Source organism: Vanrija albida (assembly GCF_041260175.1).
Source record: "Vanrija albida strain AlHP1 chromosome Unknown contig_2, whole genome shotgun sequence".
Taxonomy (NCBI): domain Eukaryota; kingdom Fungi; phylum Basidiomycota; class Tremellomycetes; order Trichosporonales; family Trichosporonaceae; genus Vanrija; species Vanrija albida.
The window spans coordinates 3,319,176-3,338,554 of NW_027191421.1; the positions used below are offsets into that span (position 1 = coordinate 3,319,176).

Genomic DNA, 19,379 nt, shown 5'->3' on the forward strand with positions numbered 1-19,379 from the left:
TCGTCTCACTCTATAGCTCCGACGCAGTCTTGCTAAAGTGTTTGAAGAGCCACCATGTCAGACCAGCCACGCCACCGAGCGCCGCAAGGGCGCGGACAATGATGGAAACGACGAGAGCGTGACGGACTGCCGTGTAGAAGGTCGACAGGGCTGCACCTGACCAGTTGGTTCTGCGCATGTCAGTACTGCGCCGACCCATTCCCCCGCGCTACTCACCGTCGGTCAGCCGCCTTGTCTGGCCCGCGGACAGAGTCCTCCCAGCCCTTTACAACCTGACGATATCGCCGTCCAAACACCCAGATCCAAAAGTTGACGTCGGGGTATGAGAACCGGGGGAACACAGCGCTGGGGGGTGAGTCAGTTGTGGGGCAAGCACGAGCCGGCGCAGACACTCACGTCACTCCCGGTCCGACGCCACGTCTGCGCGTGTCCACAATTTGGATGCTGTGCTTGCGCTTCGTCTTGGGCTCCTGAACCACAGTAGCGACATTGCCACCGGCCGTCGACTTCGGTGATGAACCAAGGTCCGACTTCTCAGTGGGGAACCAGTGTTGGTCGAATGATGACTGAACAGTAACGGGCGTCTTGGGACCGAAGATGGTCGTCGAACGGTCGGGCGATCCTCCGTTTGTTGACCGCGACCCGCTACGGGCGCGGGGAACAATCAGGCTCGAGTCGGTGCCGCCGGGACTGTGGGCAACGAGATCACTGCAGGGTTAGCCGTGCCCACAACCTTCACATCCGCCTTGCAACTCACAGAGTCATGCCCAAGCTCAGTCCCCACAGACGCAACATGCGCTTGCCCGACGCGTCCACCCAGCTGCCACTGCCACCCTCCGGTGGCTCTTCAAAGTCCATGTTGAGGTCAAAGCCCTCAGCGACGTGGTCAGGCTGGTCGGGGAGCATGATGCAGCCAAATCTGTGCCAAGGCGTCAGGTTTGTCACTTCCCCAAAATTCCATTCGGATGCGCCCAAAGCGGCGCCGTTCCGACCACTTACTGCATCTTGCCGACAAGGCCGCGGAGTGCCCAGCGAATGAGCTGATTGCGCGGACTAAGGCGCGTGCTGATGTCAATCTCGATGTGGGTCCACTGCTCCTGCTCGAAGGGAGGGGTAAGGGAGGCGAGCGGAATCCAGTGGACTGTGGATACCTCGGACTGGGCAGTCAGCTTCTGCTTATCACTCGCCACCGGACAGCAACTTACAGCCTGCAGCTCCGGGGTGGGACTGATAGGCGACGTCTGGAGGAAGACTGGTATCGGTCAGCAGCCATCCAGCGGGTAGCACGTACCAAAGGGGCTCAGAATCATCAGAAGTCGCTTGCCCAGGCTCGTAGTAATTTCCCTCTCATCGAGACGGCCGACCTGCACGTAGTCCGACTCGGCCAGATCGACGCCGATTTCCTCCCACGTCTCACGCAGAGCTGTGTAGAGCGCAGACTCGTCGGCAGGTTCCTGGCGGCCGCCGGGGAAGGCGACATGAGAAGACCACTTGTGGTGGCCACCGTTGGTCGGGGCCGCGCTCGGCGCTCTGCGGATGAACAGGAGCTCGGGCGTCGTGTTGGGATGGTTGACCCAGTCTGTGTTTATCGCGATCAGCGAAGGTCTCGATGTTTCATCCGGTAACCGGCTTACCGAGGCGGAGGAAATCGTCGTAGGAGAGCCCAACACCAAACTCATCGGCGGGGATGACGGGCCCAGTGTAGCCCTCTGGCTCGTGACCCTCGAACACGAGCTCGGGCGCGGGCTTCATACGCAGGATGAGGGCGACCGACGCGCGACGGGGCTGCGAGGGCGGGGAGAGGATCAGACGCGGCGGGGTGAGCCGCAGCGACTGGAAGAGCGCGAGGACATTCTGGGCGGGGGTGGCTTCGCCTATGGGGAGCGTCAGCTCAGTGGCCCTCGTGACGTGTGGGTTGGCACTTACGAGTCATGATGGACTGTGTGGTGTGTGAAGATGGAGATGAGGTTCTGCTTTACACGGGGCCACTACTCCAATGGCCGCGTAAGAGTTTGGGCGGGCAGATAACGCGATGTGGCGAGTAGTGTTTAATGGGAAAATCGGCCTAGTGCTCAAGTCCAGGCTTGCTTTGGCTCCTGGCTCACTGGCTGGCTGGGCTGGCTGGGCTGGCGAGGACGACGAGTGGTGCTGTGGTGGTGGCGGCGTGGGGTGAGGGAAGGTAGCAAGCAAGTGGAGGCGAGCAAAGGTAGACTGGCAGGGTACGACGCGTTCTGTTTACCGGGGGGGCTTGAACAGAAAAGGCCGATTGTTGGTGTTGGGGAGAGGGCGTTGGCGCGCACGGGCAGATTGACAGCGACGAGCGAGAGTGATTGAGTGGGTGAGGAAGAGAGCAATGTCAAACGAGTCGAGTGGTGTCGCGCGGGGAGGGGGTTGTAGAGTGAGTGTGAAAGAGGGTGCGAGGTGCTGGCTGGGTTGCAAGTGAATGAGAGAGGCTGACGAAAGTGGTCTGGTCAGAGTGGGCACGGTGTGACTGTGGTGGCTCGCTCGGAGTGCACCAGCCCAGCCCAGCCCATGCTTGCCCTTCCTCCTTCCCCCCCGCGTCCAAATCTTTGGGGATGTCGTTTTGGCTTTCAATAGTAACCGGCGAGCGGCGCGTCACACTTGCGTCATGCTCTTGATAATGTTGCCTTCCTCACGTGGCAATTAACACGCAATTATTTTGACACGTGGTGACCACGGGCTCGGACCCCTTGGGTCTGTTTTGACGTTTGACCGGCAACTCTCTTGGCTCTCACCACACGACTCAGTCTCACTCTTGTCACGTATTCAGCGCATCCTCATCTACACGTATCTTAACATACCCAAGCGATCGACCTCGGTGACCACAGCATTGATGTACGACTCTTTCGATCGGCCAGAGGCATCGACTCTTTGATAGTCTGCCACCACCTCCCTCGGACCCTTCGTCACCTGGCTGCCTTCCCACCATGGATTCGGCGCCGGGTGTCAGCCCACCACCCGATCCACCCCCTGCAGACGTATCGGCAGAGGCTGCAGATGGAACAATGGGTTCTCCTGCTACTCCTGCCCCTGCTGTCCCCGATCCAGCTCCAATAGAGGATACCGAGGAACCCGTCGCAGGACCGTCGTGGCCGAGGACCCGATCCAGGTCACATACCCCCAACCCTTCCCACCACTCGGCCCCTCACAGCGCAGCGCACTCGGAGCGCTCTGGAAGTGATGCCTCGGAGACGGATTCCTCGGGCGAGGAGGAGGAGAATGACTGTAGGGCGCCCATTGTTGTTGCCAGCTGACGTCATCTAGATGAACTCGTTCGGCAGCGCAATATAACCATGAACATGGGCCTGCTGTCCCAGCTCGGTCTGGGAGAAAGTGGCGATAGCCTGTTTGAAAAGGAGGCCTCGGGGTCGCAGCCTCCGACGGCGGGGAAGAAACGGAAGCGAGAACGTCCCGAAGTCCGAGATCGGTCTGGACATATCATCAGTCTCCCCCGCCCCGGTCAGCGCCACCGGATAGCGTGTGTGGAAGTATCGACAAAACGACAAGTTGGGAGGGACATCGATGACGGAAAGTACGTCGACTGTGAGGACTGGGCCGAAGGCGAGGCCCGACGGTGGCGATTCGGACACGGTACAGGTGGCGATCTTGAGGAAGGCGAAGAGGCGGTGGTTGGCGGAGTCGGCGCCGACTTCAAATGGCGGCCATGGCTTGGTATCCAGCATGAGCTTCGTCGTGAGAGGCACCTCCGGCTTGGCATTCCGTACGACCCCGCCGCCGACGACGCGGTCGAAGTCATCTCGCGATCTGCCAGCCCAGACGACTTTCAACTCATCGGGACGAAAACGGCGAAAGCTATGTGGAGGAGTTCAGGCCCTGCTGTTCCTTACAAAGTAAGGGGAGTGAGATGCTTCTTTTCTGACGAGACCAGATGCTCGCGGGCCAAGTTTGTCACCAGTGCAAGCGCAAGTCTGACAAGCCGAAAATGACTTGCCGCAATGTCGACCCTCTCTGCGAAAGGGAGTTCTGCATCAGTTGCTGCCGGCGTTACGACTACTTTGAATTCGACTCGGAATCGCGGTCGTGGATCTGCCCATGGTGTCTGGACATGTGCAACTGCGCGAGGTGCCTTCGCCAGCGTGGCCTCGGCGACCTGGTCGCCGACATTTCTGGGCACTACTTCGGCCGCGGGAAGGACAAGGCTTCATCAGCTAAGCGCGTAGACGAGTCGGTCGAAGAGTTTGTTGCGCGCTCTACGAAGAAAATTCCGGCTTTCGATCGCGTGCGGATCGTCGTCCAGGCTGAGGATATCGTCTCCCCGCCGCTGTCGGACGAATGGAAGGAGTATCTCAGGCTCCAGAACGCTCCGCCCAAGGCCCGACAGATGGCTGTGCGGGGGCGTGTGGGGAGTCGAGGTGGCCGTGGTCGTGGTCGTGGTCGAGGTCGCGGTCGGGGAGGCAAGGAGGCGGGACCTGGTCGATGGAAAGGCAAGGGAAAGCAGTTGGAAGCGTCAGGGGAGCCCTCGTCGAGGGCAGAGTCCAGCATCGCGACAACAGACGCCGCAACGAGTGCTGGCAACACCGACCCCAACGCGATCGCTGGCAACGCTGAGGCGAGCACCACCCCTCACCCTATTGCCCTGCGGATCCCTATGCCCCGGGAAGCTGTGCCCCGGGAAAAAGAGAAAGTGGTCGACAGCGACGGAGACACGGTGGACGGATACTCGACCACATCGTCTGTGCCACCGATCACGGGTGCGAATGACGACCGCGACCGCGAGTGGTTCTCTGCAGAGATGCGCCCACAAATGGGCACGCGCTCCCGCTCCTCCTCGACGTCGACCAACCCCCACACATATGTGATCAACGCCGGTGCCACGCCCGTCGTGATCAACGACTACCTCGCGAGTCTGGCTGCTGTGTCGTCCCCAGCCTCTGCGTTTACCCCGCTCGCCTCCGACGCCATGGAGGAGGACATCGTCCCAGAAGCCGTGGACTCACCAGCGCCCCCCGTCCTCGACGTAACATTGACGCCCGCGGACATGGCAACCGAGGAGTCTGCCGCCCTCGCCCTCACGCCAATCCGCACGCCAACCCATGCCGACACCCGGATTCCACTGCAGACGCCAACGATGTCGCCGTCTCTCGCGAACGGGGTGCCACCGCCGTTGGCGGCCGTTCTGGCGCCAGATTTCCAGGTGTCGCCGCTCAAGGCCGTCTTCCCGCCATACGCCCCCGAATTTGATCTTGCCCGAGGTTTGAGCACGGCATGGGTAGCGCCTCGTGCGGCTTCGACTAACGGCTTGCCGCCGATAGTGGGGACGGTTGCGATCGCAACGACTGTCGAGACTCAGCCCTTGGACCAAGACAACGGATTGCCGCCAGTAGTGGGAACGGTACCGGTTTCAACGACTGTCGAGGTGGTTCAGACCGTGGACCAGGTACTTGACACCGGGCTGCCACCCATCGTGGGGACCGTTCGAGTTGCAACGACTGTCGAGACGATTCGGCCCGCAGATCACCACCTTGATGACGGCTTGCCTCCAGTTGTGGGCGCAGTTCCCATCGAACAGCAAGTGGAGAGAACGCCACCTGCGGAGGAGCAGACGGCGGCAGATTTCGAGCCTGGCGTGGACGACGGAGACGTCGCCATGGCTGACGCGGAGGACGATGGCCCCGCCGAGCGCCTGGCGATGGCGGAATCGCTCGTGGAGGAGCAAGCAGGACCAGAACCGGGCGAGTCGCCTTTTGCTCCTGTGGTGGAGGCTCTGGTCGAGGCTCTATCTGCCGGGCCCATCGCTGCCGACGAGCCCATGGCTCTTCAAGAGTCGGGCGACGAGCCGCCGGCGGAAGAAGCACCGCCAGCGGCCGACCCTGCAGCCGACGAGCTGCCGCCCGGCCCTCCTCCCCCGAACGAGGGTGCCGGCAAGGCCCCTTCCCCAGCCCGCGAAGACTCGCCACTCTCCGACCTGACATCACTTCCAGACTCGGAGCCGCCAGACCCCGCGGACGTCGAGGAGCCGCCGGCGCCTGAGCCGAGCGGTGTAGCGAGTCAGCCCCTTCCGCACCCTGCAGCCCCTAGCACGAACGGGCACCACAAGGGAGCCCACTGGCTGCGGCATGGGCTGCGGCATGCTGGCAAGGAGGCGGCGCCCCCGCCTGTGGACGCGCCGCCAGCGGCATCGAACAACGACGCCGAGCCGGCCCCACCGCCCTCCCCAAAGCGCAAGCGCAGACCCCCACCGCCCGCAGCGCACATTGTCCGCGCGCCAAAGTACAAGGGCGCAAACTTCCCCCAGGCTGAGCCCGTCAAGCCAGTCACGGCACCATCAAAGGAGGAGACGCGCGCATAGAAGACAATGTGAATGTAGCAGCAGCGCTGCAATGTTGTAGCATGATGTAAATGTATAAACTGCTGTCCTCACCTCCTCACCACCCGCCGTACGGGTCCTCGCCGTCGGCAGTGATGGGCTGGGGCGCGGAGTGGACGGTGGTCCACGCCGGCGTGCCGGGGACGCGGGCGTCGTGCGGCTGACGCGCAACGCCGCGCCCACCGCGAGCAGCAGCACCACGGCCACGGCCGCGGGCGCTCTGTCCGCTGCTCGAGCTGCCCACGCTCGGCGCCTTGCCTCTGGTGTTGGGCGCCGACTCGAGCGTGGTCCACTCGTCGAATATGGGCTGGAGGGGCGCCGCACCGCGGCCCTTCTTGCCGCCGCGCTTCTTGCCCCCGCCACGGCCACCGCGCTCGTCGTGACCGCCGTGACCGCCGTGGCCGCTGTAGCTGCCGCCGCGGCCGTACAGACCCGACGGAGGGTCAGCGTACGTCGGCACACTGGCCCACTCGCGCTCCTCGAGCGGGACCGGCGGCGGGGGCAGCGCCGACTGCTGCTGCTCCTTGCGTGGCGGTCTGTCGGGGCGCTCGAGCGGCTTGCGCAGGCGCCACTCGGCCGCCTGCCACGGCGCGTCTTTGCCCGCCAGGCGACCATACGGGTTCGGCGGGGGCGGGGGCGACTCGGGCTGCGCGAACGACGTGACGAACCCGGGCTTGTACGCGTTTGCGGGCGGCCCCCAGATCGACGACGACGAGAGGACGGACGACGCCGACGTGGTGCGCGTGAGCGCGTTGGTCGGCGACGTCGGGGAGAGCGGGAGCGGATCGTCGGCCCACGATGTAGTTGGGGGCGTCGCGGGCGGAAGGGGGGTGGCCTGTGTCGCTTGGGACGGAGTGCCGGGTCTCGTGGCACCCTCTGGCGTGTGCGTGGGCGAGGTACTAGCCGGTGTCGACGAGTCGCGCGACGCGGCGCCACGCGACCAGCTGAACTTGTGCGGCGTGGGCGTGAAGCTGAACGACGGCGAGTTGGGGTCGGCGTCGTTCGCGGCCGCGACGGGCGTGAACGACGCCGCGGTCAGGTGTGCCATGGCGCGCGCGGCGGGGGCGGGCGTCTTGCTCTCGTTCGCGGGGAGCTTGGCCGGGGTCGTGGCGAGGGGTGGGACCAGATGTGTGGTGGTCGCGGGTGGGCTGTGCTCGGGGGTCGTGGCGGCCTTCTCCTCGATGAGCGGGCTCGCCTCAGCCGTGTCGTTGGACGCCGACTTGGGGAAGTCTTCCGAGTCGGGCGTAGCGGGTGGCGCGTCACCTTCCTCAGTCGCGGTCGCCGTTGTGGGCGTCATGATGGTCGCGGACGTGGGTGACGCGCCTTCGTCGTCGCTCGCGTCGGCGTACTGTGGCTCCGCCTCGTCCGCACCGTCGCCTGCCTCACCCTCCTCCACCTGCTCGTCCTTCTCCTCCTGCTCCTCCTCCTGCTCCTCCTCCTGCTCCTCCTCCTGCTCCTCCTCCTGCTCCTCCTCCTGCTCCTCCTGCTCTTCCTCCTGCTCCTCCCTCTCCTCCACCTTGCTCACCGGCCACCCGTCCTCGCCCACCTCGACCTCCACCACAGGCTCCTCGACGGCCGGCCACACAACCGACGCCGGGCGCTCCTTCTGCGCCGCCAAGCTCGGCCAGTGCGGGCTGTCGGTCAGGCTGTGCGCAAACGCGTCCTGGGCGTGCTCCTCAAGGGCCTCCTCGGTCCCAAACGAGGCCGGGCACTTGTTGCACGCGAATGCGCCGCCAGGCGTCTCGGGCCACTCCGCAGAGTCGTACACCATCAGGCCCTTCACGTGCTCCGGGTGCGCGGTGCCCGAGTGGGCCGCGAGCTCGGCGTACGAAGGGAAGCCCTCGCGGCAGTACCTGCACCCGAAGGGGCGCTTGGGCTTGTCCTTTGCGCTGCGGGGGTGCGCGTCCGTCTTGTGCTGCGTTGTCAGCAGCTGTAGCCGCGGCCCACTCACGTTCTTGAGCGCGAACGGCGCGACAAAGGACCGCGGCGGCGTGCACTCGTCGCACACCCACTTGCCGGCGGGCCCCTTCTTCCCCTTGGCCGAGGGCACGAGGTGCGGGAGGGGGTCGCGGGCGAAGCGGGGCGCGTGGGTGTGGCCGCGGTCGTGGTCGTGGTCGTCCTGTGGTGTCAGCAACGCGCGGGGGAGGGTCACAGTGGGCTACGTACACTGCCTGGCTCGGGCTCGGGCTCGCCCCACTGGTGCCAGCCGTCCTCAGCGGTTAAGGCCTCGGCGCTGGGCTCGGGCGAAGCGTCGGCGGGCGGCACGCGCTCCGACGCAGAATGGCTACTCCCAGTCGGAGGGGAAGTCGGGCCGCTGGCAGCCGGCCCGCCGCGCTTGATAGGCGACGCGGCGGGCGACGCCGCGCCCGACACTGAGGCCGACGCCGCCCCGTGCCGCAGGTGCGTGCACTCGTGGCAGTGGCACACGGGCGCGTGCGCTGCGCTCCCGGCGGCCGGGAGGCGGTAGTACAGGAGCACGAGGAGCGCTCCGAGGAGGAGCGCTACGAGTGTCTCCATTGTAGGTTGTGTGAGACGTCGAGTGGGCGGTCGCGGGAAAGTTGACACTCGTCAGGACGCACAGGACGCGCCGTCAAACGACCTCCACCTTGCCCGATTTTGACGCGACGGGCGATTAGGGGGCGGTGCTAATGGGCCGCTTGGGCGATTTGAAACCGTTTCCTAATAGACTTCCAATCACTCCAATGTCCCATCCCCACCCCACCTTGCTTCCATGTATGCATGATGTATCTACATTGCCCACACCTTGGCACACCCCTCGCGCCCACCACTGACGAGATACTTGTCGATGAAGCGCATCCTCTCGGCCGGCTTGGTGTGCCCGTTGACAACCAGGCGCGTGTGCGCGTTCGTCGTGCGGTTGTACACCTCGACGCCGTTCTCGCCAACACAGGCGACAACCTTGCGGCTGTCAAACTGCAGCGCCGTGACGGGGTACTCGTACCGGTGAAGCTCGGCAACCTGGCCCATGCGCAGATCCCATATCCGAATCGTCTTGTCGAGCGAGCCCGACACGAGGTTGGTCTCGTCGAACTGGAGGCAAGTGACGGGGCTTGTGTGGCCCAGCAGCGTGCGGTGCGCCTGACCAGTTCGCATGTCCCACATGCGCACGGCGCCGTCGCCGCTGCCGCTCGCGAGCGCGTAGCCCCAGAACTGCAGGCCACCGACAAAGTCCTGGTACATGTCCCAGGTGCCGTCGGCGAAGGGCGGCGTGGCGACGGCAAAGTTGGCCGAGGTCGCGGCGCTGAGGAGCGAGTTGGGCGGAGAAGTCGATAGTCCTCCCCCTGGCGAGGGGAGGAGGTCGTCGTACTGGACCGAGCCAAAGGACATGGACGCGCGGTGCGACAGCCGCGACTTGGGCTTGGACGCTGTGGGCTGTGCCGGAGGGTTCGAGATGGCCCAGAGAATGTCCATGGTCTGGACGCACTGGCCGGTGGTCACGTCCCACTGGCGGATGGTCTTGTCGGCCGAGCCGGTAACGAGCGTCGTGTCCTCGTAGTAGAGCGAGGTCACGCTCTTGCTGTGGCCCTCGAGTACGCGGCGGCAGGGGCTACCCTCGTCCGACGCCTCGCGCGCTGCGCCGTTGGCTGCGTCTTCGTAGTCGTCCTCCTCCTGGCGCTCGGCAATGCGATCCAGGGGGTTCTTGCCAGCCTCTTGCTCACTCGCGCGAGCGATCCGCTCCTCGTAGTCCTCGACCAGCCGCAGGTCCCACAGACGAACGGCGCCGTCAGCGCCTCCAGTGAAGCACAGCGTGTCCTCGACCTGAACAGCCTTGACCAAGCCTGCTGGTCAGCTCCGCCCGCCGCACCCAACTCACCCTTGTGACCACGCAGCTGGCCGATCTCCTCACCGTCGCACAGATCCCAGACCTTGACGACATCGTCGTTGCCTGCCGTCACGAGCATGCCATACGGCTCGTCAAAGTCAAGCGCCGTGATGCCTCCGGCATGCGCGTTGATCGTCATGAACGCGACACCCGACGGCAGCTCGTCGTGCTCCGACGGCAAGAACGCTGGGCCCTTGCGACGGCGCGACGACTTTTGCGGCTGAGCGACAGTCGACGGCAGCGCCTTGGTTCCGCTGCGCGACGTGACATTCGGCGAGGTCATGAGCTCCTGCACACCCTCGAGCTCGTCGTCGAGCTCCAGCCCCTCCTCCTGCAGCTTGAGCAGGGACGCCTCGAGCCTTCGGCGGATCTCGGCCAGCGCGTCAATCTTGGCAGCGACCTCAAAGATCTCGGCGTGGATAATCGACTGGCGGATGCGTAAATTCTCCTTGTCCTGCGCAATCTCGTCGGCATGCTTGACCAAGTCCTCGAGGTGCAGCTTGGACTCGTGGTGTATGTCGTGACGGCGGCTCTCGCGCTTCTTTCGCCGTCTTCGGGATTTACGGCCCGCGTCCTGGCCTTCGTCCTCTGGCTCGCCGCCTTCAGTGAGCAGCCCTCGTGCGCGGTCGCCGAGCTTCTTGAGACCGAGCTTCTCGCTCCCAATGTCCTCGTCGACAATCTCGCCGCGCACCATTCGTCGCCGCTGCTTTGGGAGCTCGGACGACGGGATGGTCGCGCGGAAGCCCTGTATCAGGCTCACGGCCGGCTCCTCGCCAACGTACACCGCCGGCGTGTCGAGCGACAACCGCGAGAGTGCGTCGGCGCGCTCGAGGATCTGGAGGGCAGTCGAAGACGGCTTGGCTGACGACAGCGCCGCCGCGCCCGGCACCGTCGTCGGCAGCCGGAGCAGCGGGTAGCGCGACGAGCTGGCCGATGGGCGGCCCAAGCCTACGGGCGGCGTCGGCGACACTGGGCGCGAGTACTTTGACTGCATGAGGGTGGGGGCCACTGGAAGTGTCAGCCAGCGTGTTCGCGCCTCCTTCTCCCTCTTGCCTCCCCTCCATCGGCGCCCCACTCACAGTCGCTGAGGATACGGATGCTCTCGGAGCGGCGGTGGTCCGAGGAAAACGGCGTCATCACGACCTCCTTAGCGATGGAGAGCGTTCCGTTCGCCGCCGACGTCAAGGACGACAAGGTCGACGGCTGGGGTGCATAGAGCGAGTTGTCGTTTCTCGACATGGTGGTGGTGGTGCCGAGATGGGCTAGGCGGCGGCGTCCGGCTAGGCTAGGGGAAGCGCGCCGGGACCCGTTCGGAGGGGGAGTGGGAAGAGTCGATGCGTGTGATGGGCGACTATGCGATGTGCATGGAGTGGTTGTGCGATGCAATGCAAGAGGGAGAGAAAGATGGGGTGAAAGTCAAGAACTGAGTCGTTTGTCGATGTGCTCCGTCGCCAAAGTCAAAGTGCGAAGTCCAACTCGTCGGCTGCTCGTCACTGGCTGGCGACCTCAGGCCGGACCAAGTTTCCTCCCTCCACCTGCACCCGCCAGCCCCAAACAACAACAACAACACCCATGGCGCTCGTCACAATATCCGGCTTCCCATGCTCGGGCAAGACGACGCGCGCGCGCGAGCTCAAGGCCGACTTTGAGCGGCGGCTCACCGAGGAGGGGTACGCCGGGCCGAAATTCGACGTCGTGCTCGTCGACGACGCCGGGAGCCATGTCACGCGCGCTGCCTACGACTGTGCGCTTACCCCCCTTGTTGGTACTGACGCCGCAGCCTCGGCAGCAGAGAAGCCGTCCCGCGCGGCCCTCTTCACGGCCGCGACGCGCGCCCTCAGCCCCAGCACGATCACGATCGTCGACTCGGCAAACTACATCAAGGGCTTCCGCTACCAGCTGTACTGCGCCGCGCGTGAGGCGCACGTCCGCGTCGCGACGGTGCGCGTCGCCGCGCCGCCCGACCAGTGCCGCGCGTGGCACGCCCAGAGGGCAGAGGACGAGCAGTACAAGGAGGCGACGTGAGTGCAGCCGAACCGGGCCGAGCTCATGGCCCTAGCTTCGACAACCTGATCATGCGGTACGAGGAGCCCAACTCGATGCAGCGGTGGGACGCGCCGCTGTTCACCGTGCCGTGGGACGAGGCGCTGCCGGCCGACGACATCTGGGCCGCCGTGACCAAGGGCGAGAAGAAGCCGCCGACTGGCGCCGTCGTTGTGGTGGGTTGGGGTGTGGTGTGTTGTGCTGACGGAAGCGCGGAAAACCGCCGCCTGGCACGCTCCAGACGCTGACGAGCACGACGACGGCGCTCGTACAGGCGCTGCTCGCGCACCTGACGGCCGCGCCGGGCTCGCCGACGTTCCCCGTACCCTCGCCCCCGGCTGCGGGACGGCTCGTCCTCCACCTGCCGCACGCGCGCAAGCCCACGCTCGCAGAGCTGCAGCGCCTCAAGCGCCAGTTTGAGGCCCAGCAGATCCAGGCGCAGAAGAGCAACGCGCGCTCGGCGGGTAACTGGACCGAACCAGAGGTGGCGTCTGGGTTTGTCGCCTTCCTCGAGGCGACGTGGGAGACGACGCCATAGAAGCGTATCATAGATGTGTATAGATGCGTGGTGCTGCATGCAGTGTACAATACAATGTGATTGGCCTATGCGGTCTAGCGGCGGTGTGCGTTGTGGTACTTGACTCTGTCCTCGCCTGCGTGTCAGTGTTGCCCCGCGCCACGACCTACAGGTCTCTAGGTGGTCGAATGCGACGTTGATCTCTGCAGCGCGCTTAGTTCTGCGCTCCTCCTCTACAGCGCTCAACGAGTAGTCGGGGTGGTTGGCGATGATCATCTGGTTACGCTGGTCCTTCAAACGTTTGTTGATGGCGACTTCCATGGTGTAGTCGATGAAGTCGTTTGTGACGGCGAGACCGAGCACTTTATAGTATCCCAGCCTGTCCGCCAGCGGGCGCTCTTGCGGGAGCATGCGGCCCTTCGCAGCGCGGGTCTGCTGCTCGCGCTTGGCCGCCTCCGCTGCCGCCTTGGCTTTCTGCTCGGTCACTGCCTGCCACCCGCGCTGCCGATCGACCTGGCCGCCGACGCGGCGCATAAGTGACTGCCGGGCGGCGTCACTGTGTCGGCTTTGAAGCAGATGCGATGGTATCTGCCGTGCCGGAGGCTTCTGAGCTGTGTGGCGGCCATGCCCGAGTCTAGTTTGAGGCGACGCACTTGCTGCTGGCCTCGGCGGTGGAGTCGGAGCCGCTGCCTTCTTCTTCTGCAGGTGCGGAGAAAGAGTCGCGCTGGTGGAAACCTTGAAGTATGTGGGTGCTAGTGGGCTGCTTGCCCCAAGCATGCAGTTGACCATAGCATAGTCTCTAATCCTCGTCAACGCCCACCAGCGCGGAGTGAACCTACCGCACAGCCGCCATGTCCTTTATTCCCGGCTGCTCCTTGCTCTTACAGGGCAGCAATAATGGATTTTCCCACGTCGTCGCCGACACCGGATTTCGCAGCATGCTCTCCAGGACGATGTTGTAGAGGGCGTCGGTCCTGACATCGTCAAGAACGATACCGGCGAAGGGTCGGGAGTCCATGAAATTATCCCTCCAGAAGCGCGATATCTCGCCGAAGGCCGTAGACCGATCCTTCCGGTCAGCACTGCAGTCGCCAAGTCACCACCCACAGGGCTGTAGCTGTGCCGAAGGGAAAGGGACGACGGAGTAAACGGATCAAGCCTCCACATCCGCTTGTCGTCCGAGTCCGAGGCATCGGCAATCACGACGCCTCCGTCTTTGAGCTCGGCCTTGTACACGAGGCCTCAACGGGTCAGCAAGGGCACACAATGTCACTTACGATACTGGGGGAATGCGTACACCTCCTGCAGTGTCAGCGCAGCTCCGTCGCTGCCTCCCGTACCATGTCCTGCTCGAGCTGCCGGGCCTCCACCATGTCATCGTCTGACTCGCGGAAGTGGTTCTGGCGGTTTACGATAGCCTCCTGCTCAATACGCGTGAACTGCGGCGGGCCATACGCAAACAGGGGTGCCGTATTCGGATCGTGATTGCCCCTTGGGTCGAACGGCGCCAGCGATTGTACTGCCCTTGGCACGTCGTTCCAGTACGGCGAGACACTGTTCGAGATGGTTTCGTACCCACGAAACCCTCGGTGCCGCGGTGCGTTGGAAAATGGTTCGGGCATGACAGAGGCAGATGGCGAACCGGCAATCTGCACCACATCGTCGTTGAAGGCGACGCCGCTGGCCGTCAGCATGCTGCCACGGCCGACTCTCACAATGCCCAGTGGTCGCGCGGGACTGCAGCGACGGTACACCCCTCGAGCGACGTGTACGAGGTGCGAGTAGCCAGTTGGTTGCTTCCGTGCGGCCGGCGGCCGGTCGCTGCGTTGTAGCCGAACCAGCGGAGGTGGGAGATCATGGCAATGTTGTAGAAGGGGAGAAGGTGCGCCGTCACCCTTACGGCCTTGAGCTGGACGTCAGTATACACGCGCCACAGGTGACTCACATCAAGCACCCTGAGGGTCATCATGCCGCCGAAGGCCGCAAAGCGCATCGGCGGCTCGAACATGATGCGGTCGTGTGGGTCCTGCGTTCGCAGCGCGCGCTCGAGTTCGGAGGTGTAGCTCTTTGCCGTTGACATGTGCCGGGCGGCGGCGGCACGGGCTGGGGCAGGGGCATGGGTAGCGCCTGCCCGCAGCACCACTGCTAGACGCCGCGTATGGACGACGACCATGCGAGTGAGCTGTAGAGTGGCTAGAGTGGTCAGTCAGAGTGGTCGAGGAAAGGGGGCCACAAGAAAGTCGGCAAAAGACGCGCAGAACCGCGCCTCGGCGGTGGAGGCCACGTGGTGAAATCAATTGGATTAGCTCGGCGAGGCCTTTTCTAATGAGGATTGTAATTCGCCACTTGAATGCGCGTCTTCCGCGGTGAACAGCCAGGGGCCAGACATAAATGACGTGAGGCGACAACAACCCATCGCGCTTGTCCTTCCTCCCATCGACCACCACATCACTCAAACACAATGGACCACGGCGGACACGGCGGACACGGCGGCGGCGGTGGCGGCTCGACCGCGCCAAAGTGCTCTGTAAGCCCTTGCCCCGGGCGGCGCTGACGGCAGATGAACATGCTCTGGAACAACCAGGTGGCCGACACCTGCGTCGTCTTCCGCTCGTGGCATATCGCCGGGTGGGCGGGCATGGCTGTGTCCTGCCTCGCCATCGTCGCCATCTCGGTCGGCTACGCCGCGCTGCTCGCCCACACGCGCGCGTACGAGCGCAGCGTCGCCGCCGCGCTCGCCAACGCCGGGGCCGGCACGCCGCCGGCCTCGTCGTCGCGCTACGCTGCCGTCGACACGGCGCCGCGCGGCGACCAGGTCTTCAAGCTGCCCAAGTATGCGCGCGTGCGCCGCGCCGCGCTGTACGCGGTGTCCGTCGCCATCGCTTACTGGGTATGTTCTACCCGCGGCCCCGCTCACCCGCCAGCTCATGCTCGTCGCTATGACGTACAACACGTACCTCTTCTCCGCTATCGTCGTCGGCGCCGGCATTGGGCACTACATCTACGAGGACGAGATTGACCTTGGGTGGGTCGCTTCCTTTTTTGACGGCGCTGACCCGCCAGCTCGCTCCTCGGCGGCAAGGGCCTCGCTTGCCACTAGGGCAGATTCATTCAATGCGAGTATGCATATCCGACCAGTCTGTATTATCCCTGTCTAGCGTTGCTGCTCCTGCTGCTCGTCGTTCATCTCAAACCGGTACGCGTCGTCCGGCCGGGGCGACGTCCCGTTGTATTGACGCACGCGCTGCAACGCCGTGTTGACAGCACCGACGCCATGGGTGCGAGCCCATGTGAAACCGTCTTCCAGCAGGCCCTCGAGTGCCGGAGTGCGCTCTGGGCCGCCAGGTCCGCCACCCCAGCCCCCGTCCCAGCTGCCTTGCCGGGATCGGGACGTCTCGGCCGTCTCGACGCGGTGCTTCTCGCTCGCCTCGTGTCGAAGAACATCCTTGACCGTCACAAGGCCGACCAGTGTGCCTTCGTGCGTTACTAAAATGACGCGCGGGCCCATCCGTCGGAACAGCTGGAGGACAATCTCCAGCGGCATCTTGGGCGAGACGGTGAGGGGGGTCTGGTAGGGTCAGCTCGGGTCCACTGGCGGTTCACAGCTGGTACCCACCTCGTCGAGGTACTGGCCAAAATCGACGCGGTTGGCACCCTCGCCAGACCCATAGGGGTTGCCGCCAGTCGCACCCTGCTCCGGAAAGACGACGTCCCGATGAGACAGGTGCTCCAGGCTGGCATTGGTCTCCTGGAAGGTACACAACGCATCGGCAGACACATTGTGCGTCCTGCGCGCGCGGTCGAGCGCATAGCGCAGTTCATTCTTGCGCATAAAGCCGACGATCGACCTGTCCTCGTCGCTCTTGACAACTGGGAAGCCCTGGTAGCTGGACGACTGGACAAGGTCGCTGACTTGTTCAAGAGGGATGCCAGTGGCCGGGATGACAACGAGATCCTTGCGCATGATGTGGCCAACTGTAGGCGTCAGCTGAGCCCTTTCGCGGACGACTGTCCAGTCCACTCACTCGGCTCGAAGAACGCCTTGTCGCCCGCCTCGGCATCCTCCTTCTCCAAGAAGGGGTAACCGTTGAAACGGATCATCTGCTCGGCGATCCCACCCTTCCCGATCTGGTCGCTGACAGCCTTGGTGACAAGAATGACAATCATCGTGGGGAGGACATAGGTGAGCGCACCAGTGAGCTCGAACATGATGACGACAACGGTGACGGTGAGGTTGGTGATACCGCCGAGGGCAGCACCGGCACCGAGGAAGGCGTACGTTCCGGGCGTGATGCATGGTGCATCTGGCGCACAGGCTGACGCAAACCATGGAGCGTTCGGGAACGACCTGTGTGGGTGAGCAATGAGCGTGAACACTTTACCCACTGTTGCAGAGCCTTGACGAGGATGCCAATCATACGACCAAAGGTCGCACCGACAGCCATTGACGGCACGAAGATACCGGCCGGAACCTTGCTTCCGTAGGATACAATGATAAAGCCGATGCGGATGATCGTTGCCAGGAGGAGCGAGTAGACCATGCGCCACTGCGAAGAAGCCTGGCACAGGCCGTCCTTGTCTCCACCGCCCTCACACTCTCGGAAGAGAATCGACATGCTCTCGGTCATGTCGATTCTCAGGAAGCGGTTCATGTAGCCGATCATGCCGGTGCCGACGGCGAGAACCACGGCCTCAGCCACACCGTGCTTGGCCAGATGCTTGCGGCGGAAGGCGGCAACCTGGAGGTTGTACTTGGAAACAAAGGCGCCGTAGCAGCCACCAAAGACCCCGATGAGAATGTAGGCAGGGATCTCGAAGTAGTGCCAGTCACGGTCGTACGAGACTGTGAACAGAACGAGCTTGCCAGTCCGGAAGGGGTCCATGGACTGGAGTGTCAGCTGATACTCGAAGCACCATCAGCTTACAGAGAGAGTAAACGTTGCCACCAAGGCGCAGAAGAAGCTCCTCCACATGGTGCGAGTGGAAAACGCTTGGTTCATTTCCTCGATCGAGAAGAGCACACCACCGATAGGCGAGCCGAAGGCGACGGCTACACCGGCCGCACTCGCAGCAGTCAGAATCTCGCGCATCTTGACTGTTGAAAAGTCAGCAACGCCCAAACCTTGACACACGGAACTCACGCTGGCTATCGCGGAACCGGGGGAAGAGGCCACCAACAACGTTGCCGACGGCGCAGGCGACGTGGACGGAGGGACCTTCCTTGCCGACCGACAGACCCGAGCCAATGGAGAGGGGCTGGTGGGTTAGCAGAGTGTGAGCGATCTGTACCCACCATTGTCAACGCCTTGATCACCAGCGTCTCGAAACTGAGATAACCGTTGATAATAAAGCCGCCAAGGATACACTTGATCTCCGAGATACCCGAGCCAGCGGCGTACGGCGCAAAGCTGCGCACGAGATACGCGGCGGTTCCGCAAAAGACACCCTGCGTTGTCAGTGGCTGTCATCAGACGTACACAGAACACCCACGGCATAGGTGATGTACACAAGCCACGGAAACGGCGGGATCGAGCCCCAGTCGTGCCATTCGTCACAGCCGCCGTCCTCGGAAATCTCGATACAGCAGAACTTGCGGCCAAGCCACCAGCCTGTCGAGCAGTGGCCGAGCTTGATATCTGACAGCCAACCGGTGATGATGGCCATGAGGGCGGCACTGAAGCCGATACCGATTCCTGTCGATCAGCCCCGTCCAGCGCCTCCCAACTCACCGACTAGCGTAATGACCACATAGCTCTCGCCCTCCTGGTACGCCCTTGACAGCGCACGCCAGAGGTACCCCAACACTCCGTCGAGGCTGTTCAGGCGGTCGAGGAGGGAGCCGGGCCGAGGCAAGCTCCTGCTCTTCGGGTTACCTTCTCGCAGCGAGTCCTGGATCCAGTCTGTGGATGTTAGCACCGCGCCGATAGGGGCAACAGCCGACTCACCGACTGTGCTGAAGTCCTCATAGCGCCTTGGTACGTGTCAGCAACTTGGCCGCGGCATCGCTGGCTCACTTGATCTGCTGCAGCTCGACCTCGGCATCAAAGGCCGGCGGTGGCCGCGATGAAGGCCCACCACCATTCGAGTCGAGCGCTTCTGCTGTCGGTGGGTACGCCATTGTGCGTTGCTCGTAGCTTGGGCGGCCCGAGTGTCGTGGTTTGGCGCGTTCGACTCTGGCAGCAGGTTGTGCAATGACAGTCGCGCGGTGGAAACGACGCACGCCGTACTTCGCAGACAGGCGTCCGTAATGACGAGGCAGTCAAGGGACTGCACGTGATCTGCACGTGGGAGGCCCTGACGAGACATTGACCCGGTGGCAAATAGCCACGCAGGCGGGGATCTGCTAATGCCGAAGACCCTGAGCCAGCACTGTTCTGTTCCCACTGCTGGTGCTGGCTCGCTCTTGACCGTCGACTGACTCATTCAACCCACCCACCCATCCTCTCTTCATCCCACCACCTCCCATCCCAACTGTATTCAGTCTCAACTCGTTAGCATTGCATGTGTCGGAGGGGAGAAGTACGCAGAGATACCGTAGAGATCTAGGAGTACTTTCTTCTTGAGAAATCCATCATCTGGTGAAACCCCCAGTGTCGTCCGCGTCTTTGTGACGGTCTTTGTGTGTA

At 63.6% G+C, this 19,379-nt stretch overlaps 9 protein-coding genes across 9 annotated transcripts; 3 read left to right on the top strand and 6 right to left on the bottom strand.

Moving 5' to 3' along the window:
* Nucleotides 1-10: 10 nt before the first annotated feature.
* On the bottom strand, nucleotides 11-1,933 carry Q8F55_003008 (uncharacterized protein; the record flags this gene model as incomplete). The annotated part of the gene is made up of 9 exons (XM_069351569.1): nucleotides 11-170; nucleotides 217-345; nucleotides 397-708; nucleotides 758-919; nucleotides 1,000-1,157; nucleotides 1,206-1,252; nucleotides 1,292-1,579; nucleotides 1,635-1,874; nucleotides 1,927-1,933. 9 exons carry the CDS (start codon nucleotides 1,931-1,933, stop codon nucleotides 11-13), a joined length of 1,503 nt encoding a protein of 500 aa, XP_069211955.1.
* Nucleotides 1,934-3,314: 1,381 nt separating this feature from the next.
* Nucleotides 3,315-6,331, top strand: Q8F55_003009 (uncharacterized protein; the record flags this gene model as incomplete). The annotated part of the gene is made up of 2 exons (XM_069351570.1): nucleotides 3,315-3,872; nucleotides 3,911-6,331. 2 exons carry the CDS (start codon nucleotides 3,315-3,317, stop codon nucleotides 6,329-6,331), a joined length of 2,979 nt encoding a protein of 992 aa, XP_069211956.1.
* A 76-nt stretch (nucleotides 6,332-6,407) lies between these two features.
* Q8F55_003010 (uncharacterized protein) lies at nucleotides 6,408-8,866 on the bottom strand (the record flags this gene model as incomplete). Its single annotated transcript, XM_069351571.1, has 3 exons — nucleotides 6,408-8,264; nucleotides 8,301-8,468; nucleotides 8,516-8,866. The coding sequence occupies 3 exons, from the start codon at nucleotides 8,864-8,866 to the stop codon at nucleotides 6,408-6,410; spliced, it is 2,376 nt and encodes a 791-aa protein (XP_069211957.1).
* A 231-nt stretch (nucleotides 8,867-9,097) lies between these two features.
* MDV1 (Mitochondrial fission protein) lies at nucleotides 9,098-11,432 on the bottom strand (the record flags this gene model as incomplete). The annotated part of the gene is made up of 3 exons (XM_069351572.1): nucleotides 9,098-10,149; nucleotides 10,185-11,201; nucleotides 11,273-11,432. The coding sequence occupies 3 exons, from the start codon at nucleotides 11,430-11,432 to the stop codon at nucleotides 9,098-9,100; spliced, it is 2,229 nt and encodes a 742-aa protein (XP_069211958.1).
* A 333-nt stretch (nucleotides 11,433-11,765) lies between these two features.
* Nucleotides 11,766-12,774, top strand: KTI12 (kti12, chromatin associated; the record flags this gene model as incomplete). The annotated part of the gene is made up of 4 exons (XM_069351573.1): nucleotides 11,766-11,937; nucleotides 11,974-12,214; nucleotides 12,253-12,412; nucleotides 12,448-12,774. The coding sequence occupies 4 exons, from the start codon at nucleotides 11,766-11,768 to the stop codon at nucleotides 12,772-12,774; spliced, it is 900 nt and encodes a 299-aa protein (XP_069211959.1).
* A 74-nt stretch (nucleotides 12,775-12,848) lies between these two features.
* Nucleotides 12,849-14,447, bottom strand: Q8F55_003013 (uncharacterized protein; the record flags this gene model as incomplete). The annotated part of the gene is made up of 6 exons (XM_069351574.1): nucleotides 12,849-12,889; nucleotides 12,924-13,552; nucleotides 13,593-13,822; nucleotides 13,861-13,994; nucleotides 14,031-14,055; nucleotides 14,094-14,447. The coding sequence occupies 6 exons, from the start codon at nucleotides 14,445-14,447 to the stop codon at nucleotides 12,849-12,851; spliced, it is 1,413 nt and encodes a 470-aa protein (XP_069211960.1).
* Nucleotides 14,448-14,464: 17 nt separating this feature from the next.
* Q8F55_003014 (uncharacterized protein) lies at nucleotides 14,465-14,833 on the bottom strand (the record flags this gene model as incomplete). The annotated part of the gene is made up of 1 exon (XM_069351575.1): nucleotides 14,465-14,833. The coding sequence occupies one exon, from the start codon at nucleotides 14,831-14,833 to the stop codon at nucleotides 14,465-14,467; it is 369 nt and encodes a 122-aa protein (XP_069211961.1).
* Nucleotides 14,834-15,214: 381 nt separating this feature from the next.
* Nucleotides 15,215-15,853, top strand: CTR2 (copper transpport protein; the record flags this gene model as incomplete). Its single annotated transcript, XM_069351576.1, has 4 exons — nucleotides 15,215-15,280; nucleotides 15,314-15,643; nucleotides 15,678-15,778; nucleotides 15,817-15,853. The coding sequence occupies 4 exons, from the start codon at nucleotides 15,215-15,217 to the stop codon at nucleotides 15,851-15,853; spliced, it is 534 nt and encodes a 177-aa protein (XP_069211962.1).
* A 54-nt stretch (nucleotides 15,854-15,907) lies between these two features.
* Nucleotides 15,908-18,871, bottom strand: GEF1 (glycerol ethanol, ferric requiring protein; the record flags this gene model as incomplete). The annotated part of the gene is made up of 11 exons (XM_069351577.1): nucleotides 15,908-16,321; nucleotides 16,370-16,728; nucleotides 16,779-17,101; nucleotides 17,140-17,639; nucleotides 17,679-17,848; nucleotides 17,895-18,009; nucleotides 18,047-18,199; nucleotides 18,244-18,446; nucleotides 18,483-18,653; nucleotides 18,699-18,724; nucleotides 18,768-18,871. The coding sequence occupies 11 exons, from the start codon at nucleotides 18,869-18,871 to the stop codon at nucleotides 15,908-15,910; spliced, it is 2,538 nt and encodes an 845-aa protein (XP_069211963.1).
* Between the last annotated feature and the right edge of the window lie 508 nt (nucleotides 18,872-19,379).